The 27364-nt window shown below is 39.0% G+C and overlaps 1 protein-coding gene across 31 annotated transcripts in view; it reads left to right on the top strand.

Moving 5' to 3' along the window:
- The window catches only part of EPB41L3 (erythrocyte membrane protein band 4.1 like 3), a 192879-nt gene that overhangs the window by 129060 nt on the left and 36455 nt on the right, over nucleotides 1–27364 (top strand). For all 31 annotated transcript variants that reach the window (XM_034762672.1, XM_034762662.1, XM_034762663.1 and 28 more), the window contains 6 exons: nucleotides 12135–12239; nucleotides 14761–14803; nucleotides 19197–19272; nucleotides 22002–22220; nucleotides 22516–22603; nucleotides 25956–26108. In XM_034762672.1, the coding sequence (XP_034618563.1) occupies nucleotides 12135–12239; nucleotides 14761–14803; nucleotides 19197–19272; nucleotides 22002–22220; nucleotides 22516–22603; nucleotides 25956–26108 (684 nt within the window). The remainder of the gene's footprint in view (nucleotides 1–12134; nucleotides 12240–14760; nucleotides 14804–19196; nucleotides 19273–22001; nucleotides 22221–22515; nucleotides 22604–25955; nucleotides 26109–27364) is intronic.

The raw sequence follows: 27364 nt of genomic DNA on the forward strand, positions 1-27364 counted from the left end.
ACTTCTGTTGGTGAAAGAAACAAGGTTTCCAGTCACACAGAGCTCTTCTCCCGGTCTCCGCTCTGTGTAGCTTGAAAGCTTGTCTCTTTCACCAACAGAAGTTGGTCCAATAAAAGATATCTCACCAGACTTGCCCATCTAATATTATGGGCCCAACAGGACTATAGCAATATTACAACACACACACACACTTTTTCCATTTCTCTCTTTGATTAGCAAAAAGATTGTGAAGAGGCTACCATGTGATTTTTGCAATGCAAAAACTAAAGTTTATAAGAAAATAACTTATAAAATGTATGGGGCCAAATCCTGTCCTTCAGACAAAACTCCAATTAAAATAGTGGGATTGATTAAAACTATAAATTAGTATTGAGGTAAAATATTACCTTTTCCATAAGGCACATTGTGAAAGAAAAAATGGTCAGTAGACCTGCATTGAACAAATGAGAGGAGATGGAAAAGGTCTGTACTGCCACATGGCAAAACATATTACACTATGCAAGATTAGAGTAAGCACACAGTTATATTGTTAAGATCCACTGAAAAGTGCAAATGCGAATTAGGAATGAGAATCAGATAACCTCAAAATAATTCAAAATCCAATTATTTCTACCAGTGTTGCATGATGTTAATCTGTGTCTTTGTTCCAACGTTCATGGCCACTGTAATTTTTATAACAATTGTGTGCTGAAATAAACAACCTAAAAGTCACTCGTGCTAATTCTGATTCTAAGGGCTGTATTGGTAACTTTCCAGCAGTTGAGAGAGAGAGAGAGAGTGTGTGTGTGTGTGAGAGACACACACACACACACACACACATATACACACTCACATTTTCAATTTAAAATTAATGCCCATAGCCACAGTATTTATTTGCATTGCTGTGCTCCTTGGCCGATGAACAGAAAGAGTGTGTTTGAACTCTGTTTTGTCCTGGCCCTGTAGTTATCATACAGGGAGAAGATGGGCACCAGTGATGAAAATAAATTCATTTATAGCTAGCCTTTTGTAATGTTTTTCCATCTTCGCTTTTTCCCCTTGCCTATAGAACTTGTGCTGAATGTGATCACTTTTAATTGCCTTCAGAAGACAGACATTCCTTGCCTGCTGCAGTGGCTTTTTGTCCTCCTTGTTCAGCATTTTGTATACACATGAGACTGCAGCATTGCATGCAAAAATAGCTTCACTGTAAGACGTGGCACTTTGGCCGCTGTAATAGCTTTAAGTTCTAAGAAAATGAGAATGTTGTGTTGTGCTCCTAACCTGCTCACCCTATATCTGATACATCTGCAAAGGGAAAGTAAATCAAGTAGTGAATTAAAAATAGAGGAAGGGGGTAGCCTGCCACTCTACTACTCAATCAGGTATATAGAAGTAAGAGTAATTAACTCTTAAGTGACTGTACCCACACACGTAGATACATTCACACACGATTCATATTTGTATAGGACTGGATTCTGGATACAAATGGCCAGCATGAAATTCCCCTGACATAAGGGAACTTCCCCCTGGGATAAATCTAGCAGAGACGGCATCTATGCAGACCATGCTCTCCACACTAATAGTAGATTGTCAGGGGAGGGTGAGGACAAGGAGAGGCATGACAAAGCTAACTGTGCCAATGCCGGGGAACTTCCCACTGGCATAAAGCTTATAGAGGCGGGTCCATTGCCAACCACACATCCCCACCCCCTAGGGGATGTATCTGGGAAGGAAGGGAAAGGAGCATGATGGAAAGTATCAAGGGGTAGTCGTGTTAGTCTGACGAAGTGGTTTTTTACCCACAAAAGCTTATGCCCAAATAAATCTGTTGGTCTTTAAGGTGCCACCGGACTCCTTGTTGAGTATGATGGAGTACATTATGCTATGCCATGCCTGTCCCATGGGCCCTATGCCAGGGCAGAAATTAAAGCACCTTGGCACTCAGAATTGAGAAGCCATAATCTGCTCCCTGCCATCTCAGCCTGACCTTTTCAGTGCAACTGAGAGAAGGCACCCAATCTGCTTTCTTCCTGACTATATTTTTGCCCTCTCACCAGTCCCATTATTATACGTTAAGTCCTCCTAAGTTTTGAAGAGAGAAGTTTTCTGTGATCCTCACGGCACCAGCATGACCAACAAGCGAATGGCATCTCTTTCTGCTGGAGGCAATGGTGGACCATTCTGTTCATTGTCCATCCTCAGTAGACTTTCACTAAGATGCAGTATCTTGTCCCAATTCTGTAGTCTTTGATTTGACAACCCAGGTGCTGTAGAGCAAGGGTTGAGTGAAAAACTAGTAGGAATCGGCTCAACTTGCTTCACTCCCCCAGGAGAAGATTCAATACCATGACATAAGCCAGAATATGGAAGAAGATTAGATAGTGGGGCAAGGATAAAGAGAAACGTGTTGAAGGATCAGATTCCATGTATTTTGGATTTCATAGAAGAAGGAATCTGAATTGGTTTTATTCTGATTGCCCTCAAGATGCAGCAAACTATTGCTAGCATTCTCAGCTAGAATAGAAAGTTTGGTTAGCTTCCTGAGGGCCTCTTGTATCTCTCAACTCCAGAATATCTATCTTTTGCGAAATCTTAACTTGGCTGCTTGTTCATTGAGAGTTTCAATACTCACTGTCCCCATGTCAATTGCCTGGAAAAAAAACTAGTACAAGGTGGATGTTACCCTAAACAAATAACATTCATCCCTGATGTCATTGATTCATAGATTTATAACACTGGTCTACAATTTTTGAGAAGTCGTCTGCTTCAGAGATAAAATGTGCTATTTATTATGTATTTTGATGTGCTGAATTCAAATATGACAATTAAAACAACTGATTGGCTACTGTTTCTAAGATATTTAAGTTTTTACATTTTATGTGTATGTATATTGTGTAGATAGAGTTTTAATCATAAATTGTAAACCTAGGACTTTTCATGTGTTTATGGTTGCTTTACATGATAATATTTCACCTGTCCTGTTTATGTAACATTTTAAAAATCAGCAAAAGGGTTATATAAATAAAATTGATTATGAAACAAAAGGCAAAAAACTATTATGTACATAGTTTAGTCCTATTCAGTGTCTACTCAGCGCTTCTTGGCTTGTCTCTTGTATTCATTAAATGGAGCATCTCTTGTCACTGGCCAGCAATAGTCTGCAAGCATTGATGGGCTCCATTTGCCCTGATAGCGTTTCTCCATTGTTGCAATGTCCTGGTGGAATCGCTCGCCGTGCTCGTCGCTCACTGCTCCACAGTTCGGTGGAAAAAAATCTAGATGAGAGTGCAAAAAATGTATCTTTAGTGACATGTTGCAACCAAGGCTTTTGTATGCCTTGAGGAGGTTTTCCACCAACAACCTGTAGTTGTCTGCCTTGTTGTTTCCGAGAAAATTTATTGCCACTAACTGAAGGCTTTCCTTGCCACGCAGTGCATGGTCAAATGCATCATCTCAAAGAAGTTCACGAATCTGAGGACCAACAAAGACACCTTCCTTTATCTTAGCTTCATTTAACCTTGGAAATTTTCCACGGAGGTACTTGAAAGCTGCTTGTGTTTTGTCAATGGCCTTGACAAAGTTCTTCATCAGACCCAGTTTGATGTGTAAGGGTGGTAACAAAATCTTCCTTGATTCAACAAGTGGGGGATGCTGAACACTTTTCCTCCCAGGCTCCAGTGACTGTCAGAGTGGCCAATCTTTCTTGATGTAGTGGGAATCTCTTGCACGACTATCCCATTCGCAGAGAAAACAGCAGTACTTTGTGTATCCAGTCTGAGGACCAAGCAAGAGAGCAACAACCTTCAAATCGCCACAAAACTGCCACTGATGTTGGTCATAGTTTATGCACCTCAAAAGTTGTTTCATGTTGTCATAGGCTTCCTTCATATGGACTGCATGACCAACAGGAATTGATGGCAAAACATTGCCATTATGCAGTAAAAGAGCTTTAAGACTTGTCTTCGATGAATCAATGAACAGTCTCCACTCATCTGGATCGTGAACGATGTTGAGGGCTGCCATCACACCATCGATGTTGTTGCAGGCTACAAGATCACCTTCCATGAAGAAGAATGGGACAAGATCCTTTTGACGGTCACGGAACATAGAAACCCTAACATCACCTGCCAGGAGATTCCACTGCTGTAGTCTGGAGCCCAACAGCTCTGCCTTACTCTTGGGTAGTTCCAAATCCCTGACAAGGTCATTCAGTTCACCTTGTGTTATGAGGTGTGGTTCAGAGCAGGAGGATGGGAGAAAATGTGGGTCCTGTGATATTGATGGTTCAGGACCAGAAGTTTCATCCTCTTCCTCTTTCTCGTCTGACTCAAGTGAGAATGATTCTGGTGCATCAGGAACCGGCAGTCCTTCTCCGTGCGGTACTGGGCGTATTGCTGATGGAATGTTTGGATAATGCACAGTCCACTTTTTCTTCTTTGACACACCTTTCCCAACTGGAGGCACCATGCAGAAGTAACAATTGCTGGTATGATCTGTTGGCTCTCTCCAAATCATTGGCACTGCAAAAGGCATAGATTTCCTTTTCCTGTTCAACCACTGGCGAAGATTTGTTGCACAAGTGTTGCAGCATATGTGTGGGGCCCACCTCTTGTCCTGATCTCCAATTTTGCAGCCAAAATAAAGGTGATAGGCTTTCTTAACCATAGTGGTTATACTGCGCTTTTATGATAGAAAAGTCACTTCACCACAAACATAGCAGAAGTTATCTGCGCTGTTCACACAAGTACGAGGCATCTCTGCTCACTTTGGCTAAACAGAAATGTGTCCCTTTGCAAAATCAAACACTGACAAATAAGAGAGCACGACATGATTTCTAGAGCTGATATAGGGCAATTTGTTCAGCAGAGTGATGTAAGCTTTGTTATGGTTGCATCATCCATGACTTCTAGGAATAACATGATGCAATTCATATCATGTATGACGCAATACCAGCTTCAGATTGCATCATTCATTGTTTTGCCTAAAAAGCAAGTACTGTCCAAACCCAGTCATAGATTTATTGGTAGATCCAGTCAAAGATGTATTTTAGTCATTTCTGGTTTAAATTGAGATCCCTTCCCTTTATAACTCACTTATCCTCCGCCATTCCCAAGTCAAGGTTCGTATATACTGACCCAATAGCATATCTTGAAAACTAGAGCCAATCAACAATTTTAAGCATCATTTTTGTTCTCAGTGATCCAGAATTAGTAAAGTTTGACTACATTTATTTCAGAAGTATTTTGGCTGTAGAGCAGTGTAATAAATAAAATGCTTTTCTAGCGTAAATTTGATGAGAATAATTCACAATACTTATTTTGGTGACTAGAATGGCATATGTATAAAGAACAAAAGAATATACAAAAGCTTTTTCTACTATGTCACTGTTATGTCCTTTCATCTTGTGGAATACAATGCAGTTCATTGGTTTAATGCATAAGTGAACAAAAAATTCCTCCTTATTTCCCTGCTCTAAGAAACATCAGGGATTGTACCCTGCTGTTAACAAGTGAGAATAATTGGCTTGATAGTAAGCCTGTTATCCATACAATGCTAGGCTGAAGTGTTTAATTTTCAGGCTTCTCATTCACGTCTGATGAGTAATGTGTTCCTTCAGTCTCATATTTTATTGCTGAAATGTGAGGAGTGGAAGTGTGTGTGTATTTGTAATGGCTTGGATGAATACTGTGGTATGAGAGGCTGAAGAGAATTTCAAACCTCTATAACTTCCTCCCAGTGGACACGTACCTAGAGAATATAAATTTGTTTCACTAACCAGGATATTATGCCATTATTTTTCATACTGTTAGTCCCTTCACTCCAGCCTTTCTCTCCAATATTGTGGGGGGTGAAGAAATCAGTGGCTGGGAGCCAGATAGGGAGTGTGTTCATAGGACAGGGAAGGGGAGAAGGGTCAGGTGGGTTGTGGCAGCTGGGGGTGCTCTTAAACTATGGGGAAAAGAGAAGAAGCAGTCAGGGGAAGAAGAGGGAACTGGAGAGGGGTAAGGAGGGAAGCCAGAGTGACCGGGCAGAAGGGAGGTGAAGTGGTGAGTAGGGATTGCTAAAGTAGGATAGGAATAAGGAACAGAGTGGGAGAGGCAGGCTGTCCATCACGGTAGGATCTGCAGAAGCCAGTTGGGGGAGCTTGAGAAGGGAGAGGTGCAGATCCCAGAATAGAAAAGGGGGTAACAAAGAAAAGATGCTTCTTCTCCTCTCCCTTGCATATGGGAATCACTGACAAAAGTGCAGACCTGCCAAATCTACCGCTTTTAGCCCTTTCTACTAGGAAGCTTGCCTAATTTACTGCCTTTCCTGGTTCCCAGGTCAGTGAGAATTGTGGGTTTCATATGAATTCAGAGAGCAGTGTGTGTATGTTTTGAAATAGACCTGGCACTATAATTCTGAAGAGTTATCTTTTTACTCCACAACTTCTCTCCTACTTTTATATTATCCAAATCTAGATTTCTCATATACTCTATCACTCGCTCGCTCAAACTAATTCTAAGTAAATATTTTTCTCAGTGACTTTTAATGGCCACATGTTTCATTTAATCCCATTCATGTTTGAAATGTGTTTGAGAATGTGTTGAGGAGGGCGCTGTTATGTTTGAATTGTATAGGGTGTTCTCTTGGATTAGAGGGCAAATGTTTTTGAAGACAGGGAAATTGGAATATATCTTTTTTGACCCGTGACTTTCCAGGGTACAGACTTAAGATCTCATTTTGATTCTGCCAAGCGCATCAGTACAGATGGCTGAGAATGGCCTGATGCCTTTGGCATTGAGAGAATTAAGTTATGAGTCTTACTAACAGACAGTTGTTCCTCCCATTACTTTACTTCTTAGGGCTTGTCACCAGGGAATAGATGATAGGCATCATATTAGAAATATTATGACATAAACTGAGAAGCTTTGTGATCTTGTTGCTGTACCCACTGTCATTCCCCCTCTTTCTTCTCCTCCAGTTTGTTATCCCTCTTAAGGGGCAAGACCATGTCTTATCTGTGCTGTAATGTGCCTACCACACCTTTGGGCACTGCAAAATAATATTAATTAATAATGGCCTGGAAGTTTTATTTATTTATTTGTTTCATTGATATATGGCACGTAACTAAAACACTGTGTCCCATCTATATATGCAATTATCTCCCCACATTAGCATAATTTTCAAATGGGAGGTGCATGCGTCTAATGGTGTTTGTATACTAGAACTGGTTGGGAATTTGTCAGTGAAATGTTTTTTTTCCCAGTGATGTTTTCATCAGGGAGGTTTCTCAGGCCCATGGTATGGGGGAACAAGGAGGAAGAGAGGAGGGGAGAAGGTGTGTGTCCTGCCTGGTGGTTAGGGCAGTCACCTGCAGTGTGAGACCCAAGTTCATATACCAACTCTAAATCAGACACGGATTTGAACCTGGGTCTCCCACATCCCAGTTGAGTGCATAACCCCTTGGCTATTCTGGAGTGTCTCTCTCTCTAATGGTTTTTTTTTTTTTTTTTTTTAAAGTTTGAAAGGTATTGTTTTCATTCCTGTGTGGAAGAAAAACAGATTTCAAAAGCGCAACATTTTTTATTAAACAGGGTTCTTGTTTTATGGCCAGCCCTAATGTATACAGGAATTTTTGGAAATATATGAACAGTTATGCAAATCTGCACAAATTCTTTGGCTGTGGCTTGTGGGTGGGAAGCGTGTGTCTTCTTTTCTCTTTTCTTGCTGTTTGCAGCAGGAGGTCTCTGACATAGGTGGTTGCACCTCTTCCAGAACTCATTCATATACTGTATAACAAGGGCCATATAAGTACCCAGACATATAGCATGAGATAATTTACAGCAACTCATTAAGATCTGATTGTGGCACTAAGGGGCAATGGACGATTTGACATATGAAGCTCATCTATCCTAATATCAACAGGCACTGATGTGATGGGCAGGTAGGATGTCATCCCAGCAAGGCCCCTCCCTTAGCCGCCACCTCATCACAGGTTTGCATCAGATGCACTGGGATAAGAAGGTTCCCTGCAGTAGTACATATCACTCTCCAGCACCCTTTTTAGCAGCTGCCAGAGTAACAAGAAGCAGATTTTGCCATATTCTGTTCCAATGCAGCTACAATGCTGTGGAGATTTCCTGAGTAGGTATAGGATATCTGCACAGAAAAAAAAAAAGGCTAGAGAAAGTAGAGAGCATTTTATAACAGCTAAAACATGAACCGTCCAATTTTGCACATAGCTAGCCAAACTTATTGCTCTTACCTTCATCACCTATACCCACTGAGCACAGTGGGACCGTGATCGGGGCTTTTGGGTGACACTTCAATAATAAAAGTGATTAGAGATTACATTTGGTCTTTAACAGTACCTTAGCTGCCTTATTTTAATGCTTATTGTACAATATTAGCTACACATTAAAGGCAACTTCCATTCACACACATCTTCTTTAAAATACCTTAACTTGCAGCTGCTCTGTATTATTTGTCAAAGCTGCAACTGCATGGATCCTCCAGCTGAAATAGCTTCAGTTTTGACCTTGTGTGATAAATGAAAGGAGATGGGGGTATCTTCCTTTTATGGACACCTAGCCAGCCAGTAGCTATAAAATCCCTCTTTGTAGCTGTTCTTTAATTGCTCTACCTCTAAAGGGTTAAAAAGTCTCACTGCTATGCATAGGTAAAAGGAAGTGAATAGGCACCTGGCAAAAAGAGCCAATGGGAAGGCTAGAACTTTTTAAAATTGAGCAAAGACTTCCCTTTTGTCTGTCTGTGGTGGCTCTATCTGCTGGAGAGGGGACAGAGCAGCAGTTATGCTGTAAGAAGCTTTGGGCCAGGTATGAAAAATCCTCGGTATCATACCTAGAAACTACCCATTTAAAACCCCAGATATGTAAGTAGATCAGGGAATGTCTAGGAAGACACGATTAGGTTTATCCTTTTTATTTCTTTATGGCTTGTGGACTTCTCTGGGCTAAGCCCAGGTGCTTTTGTTTTGCTTTTAACCTTTAAGCTGGACCTCAAGAAAGCTATTCTTGGTGCTTAATCCTTGTATTGCTCTTATAAAATCTAGCAATAGCCTGAGTTCCCAGATTTATTAATAAAAAAAAGAAAGAAAATACAATTTATCTTTTTTAAGAAGAGAATTGGATTTTTGTGTCTTAAGAGGTTTGTGCACATGGTGTTTAATTAGCTGACGGCAACAGCTGATTTCCTTCTTTTTTCTTTCTCAGCTCTTCCCCGGAAGGGGGGTGAAAGGGCTTGAGGGTACCCCACAGGAAAGAACTCCCAAGTGCACCTTCCTGGGCTCTCAAAGGGGTTCTGCACTTGAGTGGTGGCAACATCTACCCATCCAAGGTCAGAGAAAAGCTGTAACCTTGGGAGTTTAATACAAGCCTAGAGTGGCCAGTATTAATTTTTAGAATCCTTGCAGGTCCCCACCTTCTGCACTCAAAGTGCCAGAGTGGGGAATCAGCCTTGACACCTTGCATGACTTTTAAATGACAGGACACTGAGCTGTCATAATGCAAATACGTGTAAATATAACAGTTGTCGTATTATTTTTCTTAAGACAAATTTTTGTAGATTTAAATCTCCATACAGAGATCTAGTCATTTAAATTGATATTAAAAAGTAAAGCAACAGTGTGGAGAAAACCTGTTGTTGTCTACTGTTTCAAACCAAATAGTTTTCAGATTCTGCTAGAAAGTCTTGATTTCCTTTCTTCTCAGTGTCTCAGTAGTAGGTTCTGTCTTTTGGATGTAATTAAAAAGCTATATAAAGCTTAAAGAAAAAAACAGCTGACTTCTATTATCTGTTGAATTCTGGGTTTTAGGAGAGTGGATCTGTTGGCTGGAGGAATAGACTAAATATTTGTTTGACAGTATATAGCAACGGTGGCTATATAGCCAAGCACTTCATTTAATCTAGTGTTTAAAGCAAGTATCAAAGGAGTAGCCATGTTGGTCTGGATCTGTAAAAAGCGACAAAGAGTCCTGGGGCACCTTATAGACTAACAGACATATTGGAGCATGCTCCAGTACGTCTGTTAGTCTATAAGGTGCCACAGGACTCTGTCGCTGTTTAAAGCAAGTGACTAGTACAATGCCCTGGGGCTAGATCCTCAGCTGGCATAGGCAGGCATAGTTCCATAGTAGTAAATTACTCCAATTTACACCAGTGATGGAGCTGGCCCCTGTGGTCTATGCCCTACAGATTTCCTGTGTGTTCTTGGACAAGTCCTGCCATGCGGGCAGGGGACTGGACTCGATGACCTCTCGAGGTCCCTTCCAGTCCTAGAATCTATAAGTCACTTTAACATTTCATTTCCCCATCAGGAATATTTTTTTCCTACCTTTTTTTAAGTGCCCTGAGATCTTAAGAAGAAAATGTAAAGTTAGTGTAAAGTGTTACTTTGTTGTTGTTAATGTGCCAGCTACTCTTACCATTTCCAAAATGTTTTCTCAAACACTTGATGGTGAATTGTACAAGAGCCTTCATTCACATTTGTTTATTTGTTTGATTTTACTTAAAACAAATCTAAAACAGTTTGAGACTTTAAATGGCCAGCTTTTGTGGAGTGACAGACTGTAATGAATTTACTCCGTGTTAGTCAAAACACAATTTACTGTCATAAGAAGTAGACTGAAATAATATCTACAGTGCTCTTTAGTCATGTTCATTATTTTAATGAAAATAATATCAACAAGTACTAGAGTATTACTATTCTGCTTATATACATGTTGAATTTTGCTAATAATGAAACTGTTCCGCTTATATCCATGTTAAACTAAAAAATTGTGTGTGTGTGTGTGTGTATATATACACACAAAATAAAAGAAACAGAAGTATTCATGCTTAATATAAGAAGATTCTGCAAACGGTCTAGCTTTGAGGGATGTGTAACACATGATGAAATGATGGTCAGAATGCTGCTTGAATTCGGTGTAGTATGAACTTTAGATATGACTAAATAACATAACAAGGCATAACTAACGAGTGTGCATTGCCACACAGGCAGATCATAAAAAGAGGTCCTTTGCCTTGTAAACCTTATGCTTAGAGTAGGAAATAATTTGAGTTCTTAAGATCCAGCCCAAAATTTGCTGAACGTCCCCTGCTGTGTGTGGAATATTTACCACTCCCATTAGTCTCAATGGAAGGGACACGTACTCAACAGTTTACAGGAGACACTTTAGTGCCTCAGAGAATCTGTCTCTCACGCAGCATAATACAGCTTAAATACTCATTGATAAATAAAATACTCATTGATAAACCTTAAAATTGATTGATTTAGGTTTCATGCTGCTAGCAGTGTTGCCTGTTGAACTGTAGTATCACTCACTATTGTAACCGTTTTACTAAAGCTGTTTGTTTATTAATAGAAACTGTTCCCTCCAGGTCACCAGTTTTATCTGGCTCGGAATTACAGCATTTGAAAGTTGCTATAAACTCATGGCTCTCGTGGACTCAATGTATTTCGTAAGGGGCATATACCCATATAACAAAACCATCACCACAACTGGTACAATCTCAGCAGATAGCCAGGTTCTAAATGAGCATAAAAAACTAGCTATCCTCTCATAGAGGCGGTCTGGGCTGAGAAATGTCAGTGGGATTCTGGAGAATCCTGCGCTTTCACTTTCTTAACCCAGTCCAGCTCCCAGTGATGGTAATGGGAGTTTTACGTTGACTTCTGTGGGTGCTGGATCAGACCACCCCCATACGTAAACATAAAAGGAGGACTTCATGGAGCCAATCCACACAAATGCCTTTGCTCCATCATCCACCAGTTTCAAACCCGCTTAGGGGAGTATTTTGGACCAATGTTTGTTACTACTGTTGCATATAAAGAAGGCTATAGTTCTAGTGCAGTGTAAGCTCGGAATATATTAAGTGCAAGTATTTGTGAGATAGAGGAAACCTTCTAAGTTACCATTTGAATGTTACATCTATTGATTTATTTTTAACTCCACATTGAGACCTGAATTTTTAACGAGACAAATTAGCCCAGTTCAGCAGATTTTGTACAGTTCCAAATCAATGGTTTTGAAAGGTGTGTAGGTTAAGATAAATCAATATTGGTTTTTTAACTTTATTAAATCGAAGAGGATTTATTTAAATGTTGCTGTACTTTGAAATTGATGAAAATGTTCTTTTGTTTTCCATAGAAACGTTCCAGAGGTCAAATATTGTTTGACAAAGTATGTGAACATCTAAATCTTTTGGAAAAGGACTACTTTGGGCTAACATACAGAGACATGGAAAACCAAAAGGTAAAAAAAGACACATCAGCCAGGGTTTTCTTGAATTAAAAGGAAGTAGAATGAAAGTCAACAGAACTGGAATCTTGCTAACTGGCATTGATCTTGAGTTTGCATGGGATAAGATATGTGGCCATCAGATTTTTTTTCCCGGTGATCAATCCAGAACTGATGTTTTAGTTTTATCTCCAAAAGGATGCATCTTTATTTAATGCCATCTCCTTTTTAATTGTTTGTGCCTCCCAAGAACAGGAACAATGTTCTCCTGTCTTCCTTTTGCCTTAGAATCATAGAATCATAGATTATTAGGGTTGGAAGGGACCTCAGGTCATCTAGTCCAACCCCCTGCTCAAAGCAGGACCAATCCCCAACTAAATCCCCAAATTGCCCCCTCAAGGATTAAACTCGCAACCCTGGGTTTAGCATGCCAATGCTCAAACCACTGGTTATTTATGATGTAAGAGAAGTTAATCATGTAGCTTTTCTCGTATGGTTTGTTCCAATTCTGCCTTGAAAGTCAGATTTACATTCATAAATATATTTAATACTAAAAACAGTTTATTTAATGTTAAGGTTGTGACACAGACAGGCAGAAGTTAATTCACTATTGCTGCTAATTCCCTTTCAAGACTCATGTTATCTTTACCTGAGCACTATTGCTCAATTAGTACTGGGATATGATGATCTAAGATCCATGCAACATATACATTGTACACACATTAAGATGAGATAAGAAGCAGCAAAGGACCCTCTAGATATTTCTTTAAAGTACTTTGTTAACTCCCTTTTGATATGTCTTAGTTAAAATTTATATTATAAAAGAGTCCCCTAACAGGTTTTCATATAAGTATGTGACTGTTTTCTCTCTTAGAGAGAACTCTTACTTTCTATATTTATGGACTTTTTAAAATGAGGATTTTGGCACTGATGCAAAAAGCAATTAAACAGATGCTTAGTTCCATCCTGATTCAAGAAAGCACTTAAGTGTGTACTTAACTTTAAGTTAAAGCTCAAGGTAAGCATGTGCTTAAATTCTTTCCTGAACAGTCATGCTTTCCTGAAGTGGGGCCAAAATAAGTGTGTATTTAGAAATCCTGTCAGATTATTAATAATGATGATGTTCAACATTTATAGATCTCAAGTTACTTTACAAAAGTGGCTAGAATAAGTCAATAATTAATTTTAAAAACATGTACATGATAGTGTCAGAGCAATAGTTTATTTTTAATTTCTACATATATTTTTAAATTTTACAATGTAAAAACAGCTTGTTCATCTTTCCTCCCCCTCCCCCCCACTCCCCCTCTCCACCATAGAAAAAACATCTTCCAGGCTGAAGATCTTTATGCTATATAAGAATCCACATCAAATTTTTCCATCTGAGTTACCTGAGTTACAAGTATCTGAAAACAGGGCTTTAAAAAGAAACCCTGAGGCAATCTTAATTGTAGTGGCATATTATACTCTTGTAGCCTCATACTTTGGAGTTCAGACTAATTGATTCTGGGCAGCTGCCAGTTGATTAAGGGAAGGCAGGGTAAGGTGCGAGGGTTGTTCTGGTTGTTTGGTTTTGGTTTTTGCTATATTTGTTTCTTTCCTTGAAGAAAGTGGAATTTTTCCTAGGGGATTAACAAACTGCTTTCGTTATGAACTATATACATATTAAATATTAATTTGCATTGGTTAAGACAATGCTGAAGGTCAGGGACATAACCTCCCAATATCTGAGAGAGAAAAACAGGTACAACGCCGTCTAGACTGTGGATTTTAAACCATGCCGCCTGCCGAAATGGTTAGCGATACTATGCTGCAGTAAGATATCCCAAGCGAAATTGTGAGGCAGCCACAATTCCTCCTTGACTGCCAGGGAGCATGCACTGCAGTGGCAGTTCCCCATCCTTTCAACAGCTGTATTGTACAGTTCTCTCATATACCTGACAAGTTCTGCTGGTCAGTGTGGATGACGGCACTGCACAGAACACCTCACCCTTTTGGGTAGCTTGCACTGGAGGAAATTCTAGCAAGGGACAATGTCTGAACACCTCAGTGGATTAAAGCCTGATTCCTGCACTGGGGTACAAATAGAGGAGAGGCTCATGTCCTCTTCCTCCTCTTTATGTACTTAAGCAGGGCCAGACTCTTCAGTCCCTCCAGCCTTTCAAGGTTTAAGCAAAGAAGAGCCTCCTAGTGTGCTAATGAAAGGTCAGTGGACATGCTGCCAAAGGATGCCTGTGTTCTAACCTAGTCTGCAGGTTCCTGTGATCTAAGACGTTCTTACGACAACAACGAAACCCTTCAAGGAATCAAGTAAATGTATTAGCATAAAATAATTGCTGTAGCTACAGTATTCCAAAGGAAAGAGATGGAGCAAGAAGTTAATTTAGCCAACAAATGTGGCATCTGCTGCTGAGATTTTAAAAGGCCACTGAACACATGTAACTTTACTTTGTCTCATTTCAGTGCTGTTAATATCAATGTTTAAAAATAATTTTCACTGTATTTTTAGTCAAATTAAAAAAAAATTTCTTTTCAGAACTGGTTGGACCCTGCAAAGGAAATCAAAAAGCAGCTCCGAAGTAAGTTGTAATCAATCATGTGTCTGTGTGAGGAGATCTGGGAAATGCTTTAATAAGGAGAGCAGTGTTGATAATATGAAATACTTTTCAACAAAATTAAAACATTTATTGAAAAATAACTTCACAATGCTCTGTATAAAATGGGAAATGCTGCTTTCCCTGGTATTCCACATTGTTTGCATGTAATAAATGGTGTGAGGAAAGTCCTACATACTCATACAAAAAAGCTTCACGTTAACACACTTTCCCAGCTTGAGAGAACATATTGCCAATATAAGTGACTATATAAAGCAGCAGTAACTACTGAGAGATCATCTTCCAGGTAGAACCCTACTAAGCACACTGACACAACACATATGGTTTAAGGCCTCCAGATGCAACTTCATTTATGAACCAAGTTAACCTGGTACTTAACTATTAATTTATTGCCCAACAAATATGCACCAAGCAAACTAATGGTTACCCAAAAAAGATTCACACTTTCTCCAAGCTGTGTGTTCCCCATGGCTATCTCCTTCTGAGAGAAATTAAACTCTTCACTGGAAGTGCCCCACACCATATACCTGCTATTATCTCGCCCAGTGCTCTGGGTGCCTTTTGGACATTAAAAATAATATCCCCCTTAAAAGATCCAAAAAACATCATAAATACTTCTCACCATAACAAATTGCTACCCATCCACCCACGTCATCTGCCTACACCAAAACACGTTTATAATTATATCAGGACTCTGCCAGACCAAGCAGGGAAGTGGAGGACGACCTGACCCCAAATGTGACAATCTATCTAACCTGCTGTAAGGCACAGAGACCCAGAAAGAGTGGAGGACAAGGACTATTGAACTCAATTTAACTGTGACATAAATAACATATTGCCTCAGTGGGAGATTCCAGTCCAATGTAGTGTGTAGGGGTGGATCACTGCAAGAGAAGTTCTCTGGCTGGCAGCCTGTGGAGCAGGAATATTCCTCACCCACACATGTGGTTCTTTAAATGCCCTCACCCCTTGGGCCTGAGTTACCAGTTAGAATGACTAGTGGGGTGCAAACCTACCAGTCATTTGCAGGCCTGAGCTCCAACCTCACCCTCTCCAGCCTCAAAGACTGGTGTACTGTATGGGGAAGGCATACAGGGGAGCAGCAGGTAGTTGAAGAAGTCTCTGTGAATATTGCACTCCCTCTTCAAGAGAAACCATCACTTTTATCATTAAGCCCCATCTCAAATGTTAAGTTTCATATTATTTATTCAGGTCTGTTTCTGAGTCTGTAGAAGAAGAATTGTTGGATGTTTTTCTTCATCTTTTTTTTACTCTCTAATAAAATCAATCAGTTGGTCAGGATCATGAAATATAAATGTCTCATTGCTAAAAACAATTTGACATTTACAGAGAGGGAAAAGTCTAAACTCAGCATTAAGCAATATAATCTTTGGGGCCTGGGTCACAAGATATAAATTGTTTTCTTTGAATTACTGTCATTTGGGCCACGTCTGGGAACACTGCTGGCCTTACATACCAAAACACGTAACTGTGTTAGTACAGATATCCCTCTACCCAAAACATCTTTATCTCGTTCCTGCACTTCTCCAATAACTTGAACTTTGTTCCTAAGATGACTTACTGCTTCACAAGGAAAATCAATTTTCTGCTTCATGTGAATATTTTAAAAGGCTCAGTTGTTAAATTTAGCTGTATGCTGTGTTAGTAATCCAAAAATGTTTTGAAGGGACCCTGTGTCAAGACTGCTAGGCTCAAACTGTGACCTACCTTTCTTTTCCTCCAATAGCTCTTTGGAAACCTGTTGTAATGTTTATAAATGTGATTTTATTTTGGCAAGAAAACTTCAGTATTCTCCTCCACACATCTTATAAATAATCACTTTCAGCAGCCTAGCATTTACAAGGAATTACATCTGGTAGTTTGTGTTTCTAGGATCAGTCCCTAAAATAGTAGGTTACCATTTCAAGATTCAAAGGATTAATTTAAACTTAGTGTGGAAAATTTCCCTTAGAGTATTTTTCATAATGATTAACTTCACCTTTTCCAAACTATCCTAGATATTATATATACTATCTAAAAATGAAGTGCAATGAAAAATAATTGAAATCTGTGTTTCATTGTGTAATTGTTAATAGGATACTGAAAAGTTATCACAGGAAAAGAAAGTGCTGTAGACTTTGATAACAAGTTATGTAGATTGTTGATGCAATTAAGGCAGTCCAACTACATACAGTTGATTGCAATGAATTTAATGTGTGTTTTAGCTAAGAGCTAGACAATGAAAGATTGTGACAGCAAGAGACTAACCAGGGCAGAAAAGACTAGTCCTACAGTTGACACTGGGAACTGTTAGAGTTGTCATAGATGACAGTGTTAATTTGCTTGGTTCAGATAATTCTGTTAAGAACTTTGGAATAGTAAAACTATCTTACAAGTGATCTATTTCATGAATGATTAGAACCACAATTGTATTGAATACTGATAAGAATATAGGATAAATGTCTGCTTTCAAGAGTGCTCAGTTCCACTGCAGGCAGGAGGAAATCCAAGCCAGTATTTGAGAAAAGAATTTGGCCAACACTGTTTATAGAGTTGCTGGGCCTGATTCTCCTCACACCAGTTTAAAACCATGGACTTTAATAGAGTTATTCTTGATTGAAACCAGCGTAAGCAAGAGGAGAATCAGGCCTGTTATACTTTTTTTTTTCTTACAGAATCATATTCCTGAGGGGCACAATGTGGATTTAATTTATTTCTTGTTTGTCAGGGGGATCTTCTCTCTCCCTTCTTTCTCAAACAAGGGTGTGTATCCAAAAATTTCACAGAGGATTTGGGGCTATCTTCTTCTGTATTAAATGTCAACCTCTTTTAGCATATGAAATCTATGTTCTCGAATAGATTCAGCAAATTAAGGCCCTGGTCCTGCAATGAGCTCTGTACAGCTGAAGATCTGAAGGCCCTGAAATCATGAGGCAAGGAATGAACCATGCAGATCTCATTGTAGGCCCTAAATGAACAGTCCCAAATACATGATCAAGAAAACTATATGGAATTTTAAGGCAATTTAAAAGTAGCATTTGCAATATAGTCGACATTAACACTTCCTCTCTTCTATCCAGCATAAAATCCAGTAGTAGAAGTTGACACGCCTTCAAAACATACGTTCATCACAACTTAGACAGTGCAAAATACCTGTTAGTTGTGTTAGAATGAAAGAATACACTGTAGAGTTTATAAAGAGGAGTCCTATTTCACATAGTGCCCACAAAGAATCTGTAACCATCATTATACAAGTGTCTTGGACATTTTTTTAAAGTGTATTTTTCAGTTCAGTGCTGTATTTTAATAGGTTACCATATTTTAGAAAATAAAAGCATCAGGTTATCTTGATGTCCATTTCTCAATTCCCACAGTAATGTCACCTGAGATATTGGTTGTGTGCAAGGGGGTGATCAATTAATATAGGGTCTCTGTAGTAGTAATATAGGTGAAGAGCTATGTAATTAATGCAACAGAATCTTGGTTGCTGATACGCTGTACCAGAGGTTGGGGCCGGGAGGGGGGGGGGTTGTGTGTGGTTTGTTTGTTTTTTTGCTTGCTAGTTCGCCAAGCATTTGGCTTTTTTATCGGTGCCATTTATTAAACATGAGACATCGGTTTTCTAGGAATCCTTATCCTCTTAAATTTTCCCTATTTTTTTGGAATGTTCTTGGTATTTTTTTATCTATAGTTTTGAAAAGTAAGGTTCTATTAAAAATGTCTTATAGGATGTGTAAAGTTATTGCCTGTGACAGGAGTTATCTAAAGTACTACGATTATTGTTTCCCTTGTGTTAAAAATTTGGGTCCATTTTTTTCATTAATGGCCTTTACATTTGTCCTTGCAATTTTGTCTATATGATAATTTATGCCAGCTACAGAGACAGTGTGTTTGCTAAAACAGCATTCAGACACTGCTGAGTGCGGGGTTATAGAATAGAATGATCTATTTTGCACATAATTGTGGTCACATAGTAAAGCCCATTTTCATTTTTAGCCTGTGGTGTTTCCAATGCTTATCTCCACGTTTTGTTTTCTTTTTATTTTATTTCTATAGGCTACCTTTTAATACATCTAATCTCAGTAAACAGACTCTTTTCTTGCTCAGTTTTCAGGGCATTAGAAATAAATTACTCTTCACTATGCAAGAAAAGAACTGTAGGCCTCAAACTGTAACTGTGAGAAGTAGGAAGGTATCTTAAATATTGTATACAAGAAGAATATAAATCCTGTCATTTCTGAATATTTGACTGGAATATTTCCTAATTTATCTTTTAGATTGCTAGTAACCTAACAGTGTGAACATCTTCATTTGTACTTGTGTAGGCAATTTCAGTGAACCTGTGGGTTTTTTTCAGGTGGTGCTTGGCAGTTCTCCTTTAATGTGAAATTTTACCCTCCCGATCCTTCCCAGCTGTCTGAAGATATTACCAGGTATTTGAAACAATAAATACCTTTCCAAAAGTGCTTTTAAACACATTTTTGACAGCAGTGACATTCTATCTGTCTGGAAGCATGAATGTTTTTGTTTTACTATCAGCCGCCTTCTAATTATGAGCTAATGGGAAATATTTGATGTTCTCTTAGTAGAGAAAAGGTTAATAGTTGAGGTTTTTATTCATTGTTTTGACTTCCAAACTAGAAGACTTTCACATTTGATAAACTGATACCAAAATCAGGCTTTCTCAATACGTATTTCTAATGAGAAGAATTAATTCTAGCTTCAGAGTTCACAAACATTGCAGTACCCAGTCTTGCCTATTAGTGTTTTGTTGGGTCCTCTAGACACTGTGTGACACAAATACAACTATAATCATCAAACTGGACATGAACATGAACCAGGATTTCGAAAGTAAACATTACTTACCTCTTTCCCGCAATTATGTGTTTTCAAATTTAAATCCCCAGCTCTAAGCCTGTTCCCATGGTTTTGGTTCAGGGTTGATCCAAACCCCAGAAGTGGGTTAATTCCCAGCTTTATTTTTGGATACAGCCCAAAGTAGCAGGAATTCATATCAATTGGTTTAATGAGACTTCTGCCATTTGGGGGGCCAAAATTTCACAAGAACAGCTCAGGATGCCTTTGAATCTGAATCCTAACCTTGGTTCACCCTGAAAACTAAGTCCAGAACTAGATCCTAGCCTAACCTAATTTCTGGCAGTCCCTTCTCTCTGTGAAGGACCTCTTGGGGCTAAGTGACCCTGGCTGTCCCAGTGGTGCAGCACCCTTCTGCTGACTTTTTAACCCAGTCATGCAGTGCAGTCTAAAGCATTCTGCATCCCAGTCTCATGCAGTCTGGGCTGTTGTGAGATTTGGAAAAGACATCAGGCTGCAATGTTCACTTACACAAGTAGAAAGGCCCAGAGCTGCAAGGAAATATGGGGCCTCAAACAAAAAATAAAACTGTGACTCCCCTGTAAACCATTATTTTGCACAACTTTTCTTCCCCTCTGTTTCTCCCCCTCTATCTTACATTTCCTAGTTTCACCTCTATCCTCTTTTTGTTTTTAACCAGATTGTTCACTTGCAACTTATACTTTTCTTTTGTCCACTTCAGACTACCCTTTTTTCACACCACTGTTGCCAACCACCAAAATCACGACTCACATCCCAAAAAAATCATGAGATTGGACCCCAAATCATTCAGTTCTTTAATGTTTATGAGCTATTTTCTGACTTTTTTTTAACTCCCCCACATCATCATGGAGAAATGCGATTTTAGCCACCTCATCTCTACAGCAATTAATTCTGCCCCACCCTTCCATCACATTTGCTCCAGACCCACATCAACTCCGTCCACCCAACCATACAACAATCCTCCTTTGCTTCACAGCTGCTCCTCCTGCAACTGTGGAGGAGGTTCTCCCCATTGCTAGCCCTGGTGCGGCAGCATTAGAGAGGAGCAGAGGTGGGAGTAACCAATCCCTTTTCACAGGAGGGGGTTGGGGGAGATAGGAGCAATCCTATAATGAGAGGCTGGGATCTCTCTGCTCCCGCCTCCCTGGCCCCCTCTTGTGCAAATGGTATTGCCTGTTTCCTCTCTGTTCCTGAGGGGAGGGGAGAAAACGTTGCCCGCCTGCCTCCTGTAGCAGCTCTGATTGGCTGCTCTTCCCCAAAAGGTGGTTAGTGAGAGAGGGCTTTTTTCCCCTAGGCAGGAGAGATTACAGAGATTAAGCAATTTGCCCAAGGTCTCGCTGTAAATCTGTAGTAGGGTCAGGATTTTCTCCCAGTCCTGTGCCTTAGCCACTAAACCACCCTTCCTTTCTAGTTCCTCTGAAACTATTTTCAGTTTCTTCTATCTGGCCCTCACATTGCATGATTAATGGGATCATTTTTAGCAGCATAGCTACCCTTATGGGAAGTAGTCATTTGTTGTTTTTGCTTTTTAGCTAATCAATTAACTGGTATTTCTGAAGTGCTTATTACAGAAAATTATAAATCAAATAAGATGAATTGCTCAGGATATCTGTATGACAGTAGATACCTTAGTATAGTTAATATCTAATGGGGAATTTTCTCTGTAACTTATACCAGAGGTTCTCAACCCTGTGGGGCCATGATCAGGTTTCAGGGGGTCCGCCAAGTATGGCTGGCATTAGACTCTCTAGGATCCTGGGCAGAAAGCCAAAGCCCTGCCACGTGGGACTGCAGCCCGGGACCACGGACCCCACCACCCGGTGCTGAAGCCTGAGCAACTTAGCTTCGCGATGCCTCCTGTGGTTTGGGGCCCCAGGCAATTGCCCTACTTGCTATCTCCTAACACCAGCCCAGGTTTTTATATCCAGAAAAACAGTTGTTGTGGCACAGCTGGGCTGGGGAGTTTTTGTAGCATATTGGGGGGCCTCAGAAAGAAAAAGTTTGAGAACTCCTGACTTATACTAATAGTTATAAAACACAGAGAGTAGCCTATTTCATCAATGAATCTCAAAGTGCTTTACGAAGATTAGTTATTTAAGAGTTAGCATTCATTTGTTACATAGACAAGCATTTATCCCAGTTTTACACATGGAGGAACTTGGGCATAAATTGGGTGTTTTGCTCAAGGACTGTGAGTGGCAGAGTCAGGAAAAGACCCCAGAAATTCTTACTAATGACTGAACCACATCACTTCTCTAAAAGTGTTGGAAGAACTCCTGTAAACTCTTGCTCTTATTTATTGTAGGTACTACCTCTGCTTGCAGCTGAGAGATGACATAGTGTCTGGAAGGCTGCCTTGTTCTTTTGTTACTCTTGCTCTTTTGGGGTCCTATACCGTTCAGTCAGAACTTGGAGATTATGATCCTGATGAATATGGAAGTGATTATGTCAGTGAATTCCGGTTTGCACCAAATCATACTAAAGAACTGGAAGACAAAGTAATCGAGCTGCACAAGAGCCACAGGTGAGCAGCGGACCTCCACTCAACTTCCACTCAACTTTGGAGTTTGAGCATCCTCCATGTGAAATATTAGAATCTGCTGCAAAATATTTTGAGGGAACTAACAGTTCTGCACAGGTCTTTTGGAGGAGTGAGACTGTTTTGCTAGGAAAAAAAATGTTCTTTAGCATGGAAGATGATGATGCAAAATGTGTAATGGCTTCTAACTAATTTCTGACAATGTGTTTCCCATGTACCGAAGTTTATTCCGTATTATTCTTGCTCAAAACTGATACTAGTAATGACTGTTTTTCTTCAGGGGAATGACACCTGCAGAGGCTGAGATGCATTTCTTGGAGAATGCCAAAAAACTATCCATGTATGGAGTGGATCTACATCATGCCAAGGTCTGGACTATGATTAAAAACTCTTTGTTTCATATTATGGGGCCCTTCTCAGCTTGACTTTATTTCAGAAGGTCCTGTTGATTTCATTTTTCTTACTGATTTCAGTGGGAAAACTTGTAGATTAAGTACTACTCAAGGTGAGCAAAAGTGGCAGAAATAGGCCCAAAGTGATTAGTGTGTCATGATGTAAACGCAGCTACATTTTGTAGTTGTTGCAGAATTTAACTAGTTGATTCCAGTTCCATCAACTGTTGGTACGCATGTTTCAAAAAGTCTGTGAAGCTGATTAAACAAACAAATCTTTTTTTGAAAGCTGTGATCTGAGAAACAGTTAATGTAATGAGCCTCAGAGCTATTGACTGGATTTGTTTGAAAAATATGCATTTTTATCAGAAGACATCCAAGCAATGATTGATTGTTCTTTCATTCAGCTGAATTTTCCAATTTAATAAAGTCAATTATGGTGTTTTATCTAGACAAGCAGACCACTTCTAACACTGCAAAAGTCCTTTGAAGCACTTTGTTAACCATACTGGAACTTAATCAGATTGGTAGTGATAAAGGGACTGACGGTTAGCTCTCATTGAAAGAAGTGTATTTGTTTCAGTTAGCCCAATGAATAGGAACTCTCTTGGAATCAATCTCCCATGATGAAACTGTCTCTAAAAATCATCAGCTAGGTTAGGTACATTCACAGATCAAGAGGTACTCACTCAGTGTGGTTGATGAGAGATCGCCAGTCATTTCGTAGTCTTGTGGGGGGGTTGTTTTTGAATTTTTCTGTTTCACTATTCAGAAAAAGATTCATAGATTCCAGCAACTGTAGAGTGAAGTCAGTAAATGTCCTTGGCAAATTGATGCTGGACAAAAGACCAGAGCTTTGGAAGAGCACCACATTTTTTGTGAAGGGTCAAATTACTGTAGAGCCATTTTCATTCTGCATCAGAACCTTTCAACAGCTGAGATAAATATGCTGCTTGGATCTTGAAAGGGCCTTCATCCATGTGCATGAGGCATTTCATAGGAACTGTGTATGTGTATTACAGACTTCAAGGTAATCCTTTGTAGTCTATTAATTGCCTATACTGAAAATGAAAACGCTGTCTATGGCTCAGTGGACAGCATTCTCCCAATAGGCATGCTATTGCTTTTCTTGTCTCTTGCATGTATGCTCAAGATCTTGAGGCACATTTGGAGCAAAGCTAGAACTGGAATAGGAAATGTCACTGCTTTCTTTGTAGCATTTTAACATCCTCCATCCCTCAGAGGGAGATCAACAAAGAACATTTATGAGTTTTTGTGCAAAATATGTTTTGGTCTTTGATACCAAAAGTTAGTTACTTTGCAATAGGGCCTAGTTATTCTCTCAAAAAAATTATGTAATGCTGGAGAAATGCTGGTAACTAGAAGAGTACAACTATTGGAGTAACCTATTCTGTGCAACAAAGACCTTGTTACCCAATTTTATCTGACAAAGAATGAAAAACAAAAAGGATCAGGGCAAAACTTTCAGTAAAGTTGATGTGTATTTATATCAAAGCTGCTTACTGTCTAGAGAAGGTATCATAATAAAAGCTGCATCAATGAGCTGAAGGCTGCAAACAGTCACTAAGTTAATTATTCTGTTCCTTGATTAAGCACTCTCCTTGAAAACTGGACTGACAGTTGTGTTTATAAATGGGAATTAATATTTTGATAATTATGTAAGTTGCCTACATATGCAAAACTGTACAAGTATGTGTAATGTATTCTCCAATGTGGCTACGACCTTGCTGCTCTTTAGAGCTGCCTTGGATAGTCTCTTCACCCATATACTAAGAGCCAGAGTCTGTCATTCTTACTCACATTGAGTAATACCTGCTTCCTCAAGTACTCCCACTTAAATCAGCAGGACTGCTTGGGGAATAGAGGTGGCAGGATCTGGGCCTGAATGCAGGTATAACTGGTACAAAGGTTAAAGTTCAGGAAAGAAATCTTTTCTTAAACAGGTAATATGAAATAGTCCCTTGCATCTGGGACTTTGTGCATGCATTTTGCATATGGACCTCAAGCCTTTATTTTTGAAAATATGTCTCAGTATATTTAAACATTTCTTTGTTCTTAGAAAAATGAAAAATTGAAATACAATTGCAGACACTAAATTTTATTTTTGGATAGTACATCCCAACACTGAAATCTAGTTTTATTTAGACGTCATTCCCCTTTGAGGGCCCCACACACATTATTGCTGTATCTCTTATTGATCTCTCACTCATGGTGCAGTACGTTTTACACACTGTCTAGTTCTTTGGTGTATATCTCACCTTAAGAAAGTTCAGCATGAGTAATTTTTGAATTGCAGTAGAATTTTCAAATTGTGAATTTCCTTTACAACTAAATTAACTATGCCTCTAGTCTTTTGGTTCACCTTAAAATGCAGCCAGATTTTCAGTATATCTTTAAAAGATGATTTGCTAGGCGACTAAACGAAACCAATTCACTCATTTCATGACTGTCATAGTATGAAAGTTTTGTAAGTTCTGTTGTCAGATTGTTGTTAACTTAAAATTGTTTTAAAATAATTTTTAAAAAAGCCTCCAAGCTTAACGTGATAACCTTTTTGTTTCCGATGGTACTTAATAAGCTAGATGAAACAAATATAATGAAAAATGAATCCTTTACAAATCTCCAGTTGCATGCATCTGTAATAGTAAATGGCAAAGAGAGTTTTTAGACTATTTTGTAAGATTTCTAAAGGAGTGCTTTTGACACCTTAAAGTCCTGAGAAATGTGAACTGCAGCCTGGTTTCTCAGGCAAAATGAGTGACAGCACAAGCCCCATAAGCAAAGACTTTAAGGAACCATTCCATTCTAAATGCTGAGGAAGAAAGAGTATTGGGCATAGGTGCAACTACATAAATAAATAACCTGGGGAAGAACTAGATATGAAACTGCACAAGACCAACAATCATGATGATGAGGGATATAGTAAACAGGATAGTAAAGAAATGTCCCTCATCACTCTCAGTCTTATGGTTGTGCTTATAGCATTAGGGAGGTAATACTGTTTAATAAAGCAATTATCAATGTAGTTAAACCTCTTATGCTATTTTTTTTCCTTTTTGGAGTCTTTCAGAGAAGTTTTTAACATTCAGTAAAATCTTTCATCTTCTTTGTATATGATGTTGTTAAATATGGCACCTTACAGCTGTTTGTATAGATATGAATAAGTAAGCAAGCTAAGGTTACCTAATGAGTCACCACAGCTAACACAGTTCAAATATGTAGCTCAAATAAGAACAAGCCATATAAAATTATGGAACTTTGGAAAAGGAGAGAAGAAATCAACTAAGTATGTTGCTTACTTTTTCAGGATTCTGAAGGAGTTGAAATCATGTTAGGGGTTTGTGCCAGTGGTCTCTTAATATATCGAGACAGACTCAGGATAAATAGATTTGCCTGGCCAAAGGTTCTGAAAATTTCATACAAGAGGAACAATTTCTACATCAAAATCCGACCAGGAGAGGTAAGCAGACCCTGTCACATATACTAGTAAAAGAAACTTATTCAAAGTACCTTGTGACCTCATGGACTGGTTTGTTTGTCATTGTTCACAAGTTTGTATCAGTACTCTTCATCTAAATTTTTAAGATGTATTGAATTTTTTTCCCCTTTCTTAGGAAAGATTAGGCAAATCCCTTATTTAAAATATGTCTAAAATACATTCTGGGTCATGAAATAACATGAAGGATGAATTTGTCCTGTTGCATTTAAAGATAACACTCTCATACCACGTCATAAATATTTTGTGAATGTGAATAATATGTTGATAAAATATTAGTAAATACACTTATTTATTGGGTGCTTCTCACTGTAGCTGGTCAGAGATTACACATGGTTTAAACGGGTCTGTTCACCCTTTCCAATCAGAGGAGCACATAGGCCATGCATTCAGTGCTTTACAGATATCCTGGAATAGTAAATCAATGGAATAAAATTTCTATCCATCAGTAATATTGGTACATAAGAATCTTAGTCGTTTCAGATCTACAGCACTTCATCTTCTGAAGTGCTTGAAGGTGTTATGAACTATTGTATGAAGAGTGCCCTCTGGTGGTTTGATTGAATGCATAGCATTCACCACAAACCCTTTCAATGACCTGCCCTTCTCATTTGCTTCTGAAGATATTCAACCCCATAGAGATAGATTAGACAAATGCTTCCCACTCTCATTTACTAACTCCAGTTCCTTTCCTATATACCTCCTTAATCCTAGTGGTCTCTGAAACCCAAATCAATCTCAGGGGACTCTTTCTCACCTCAGGCTATTGTCAGAAAATCCAAATGTTTTCTCATTGCAGTTAAGTTGCTAAAACATTAGAGCAACAAATAGTTGAAAGGCACTAACCACATAATTCTTTCTCCTAAATCTCCCAAGCCCTTTCTTTAAAAGTCTGTGCTGTTCTACAATGCATAGCGCAGCCATCTTAATCAATAAACTCTCACTCCTCATTCGGAGTCCTAACAAACTATTCCATCATCACCCAAACTGGGATTTCAAGACAGGAATCAGGAGACTGTATGTGTATATATTTGTAGAGATATGCAGGTATGTACATATGGAGTAATGAAATGATATAGGTAGAGAAAATTAATATGAAATTGTATCTAGACAAACTGGAGAAATGGTCTGAAGTAAATAGGATGAAATTCAATAAGGATAAATGCAAAGTACCCCACTTAGGAAGGAACAATCAGTTGCACACGTACAAAATGGGAAAT

This window comes from Trachemys scripta, chromosome 2 (assembly GCF_013100865.1).
Source record: "Trachemys scripta elegans isolate TJP31775 chromosome 2, CAS_Tse_1.0, whole genome shotgun sequence".
Classification (NCBI taxonomy): Eukaryota; Metazoa; Chordata; order Testudines; family Emydidae; genus Trachemys; species Trachemys scripta.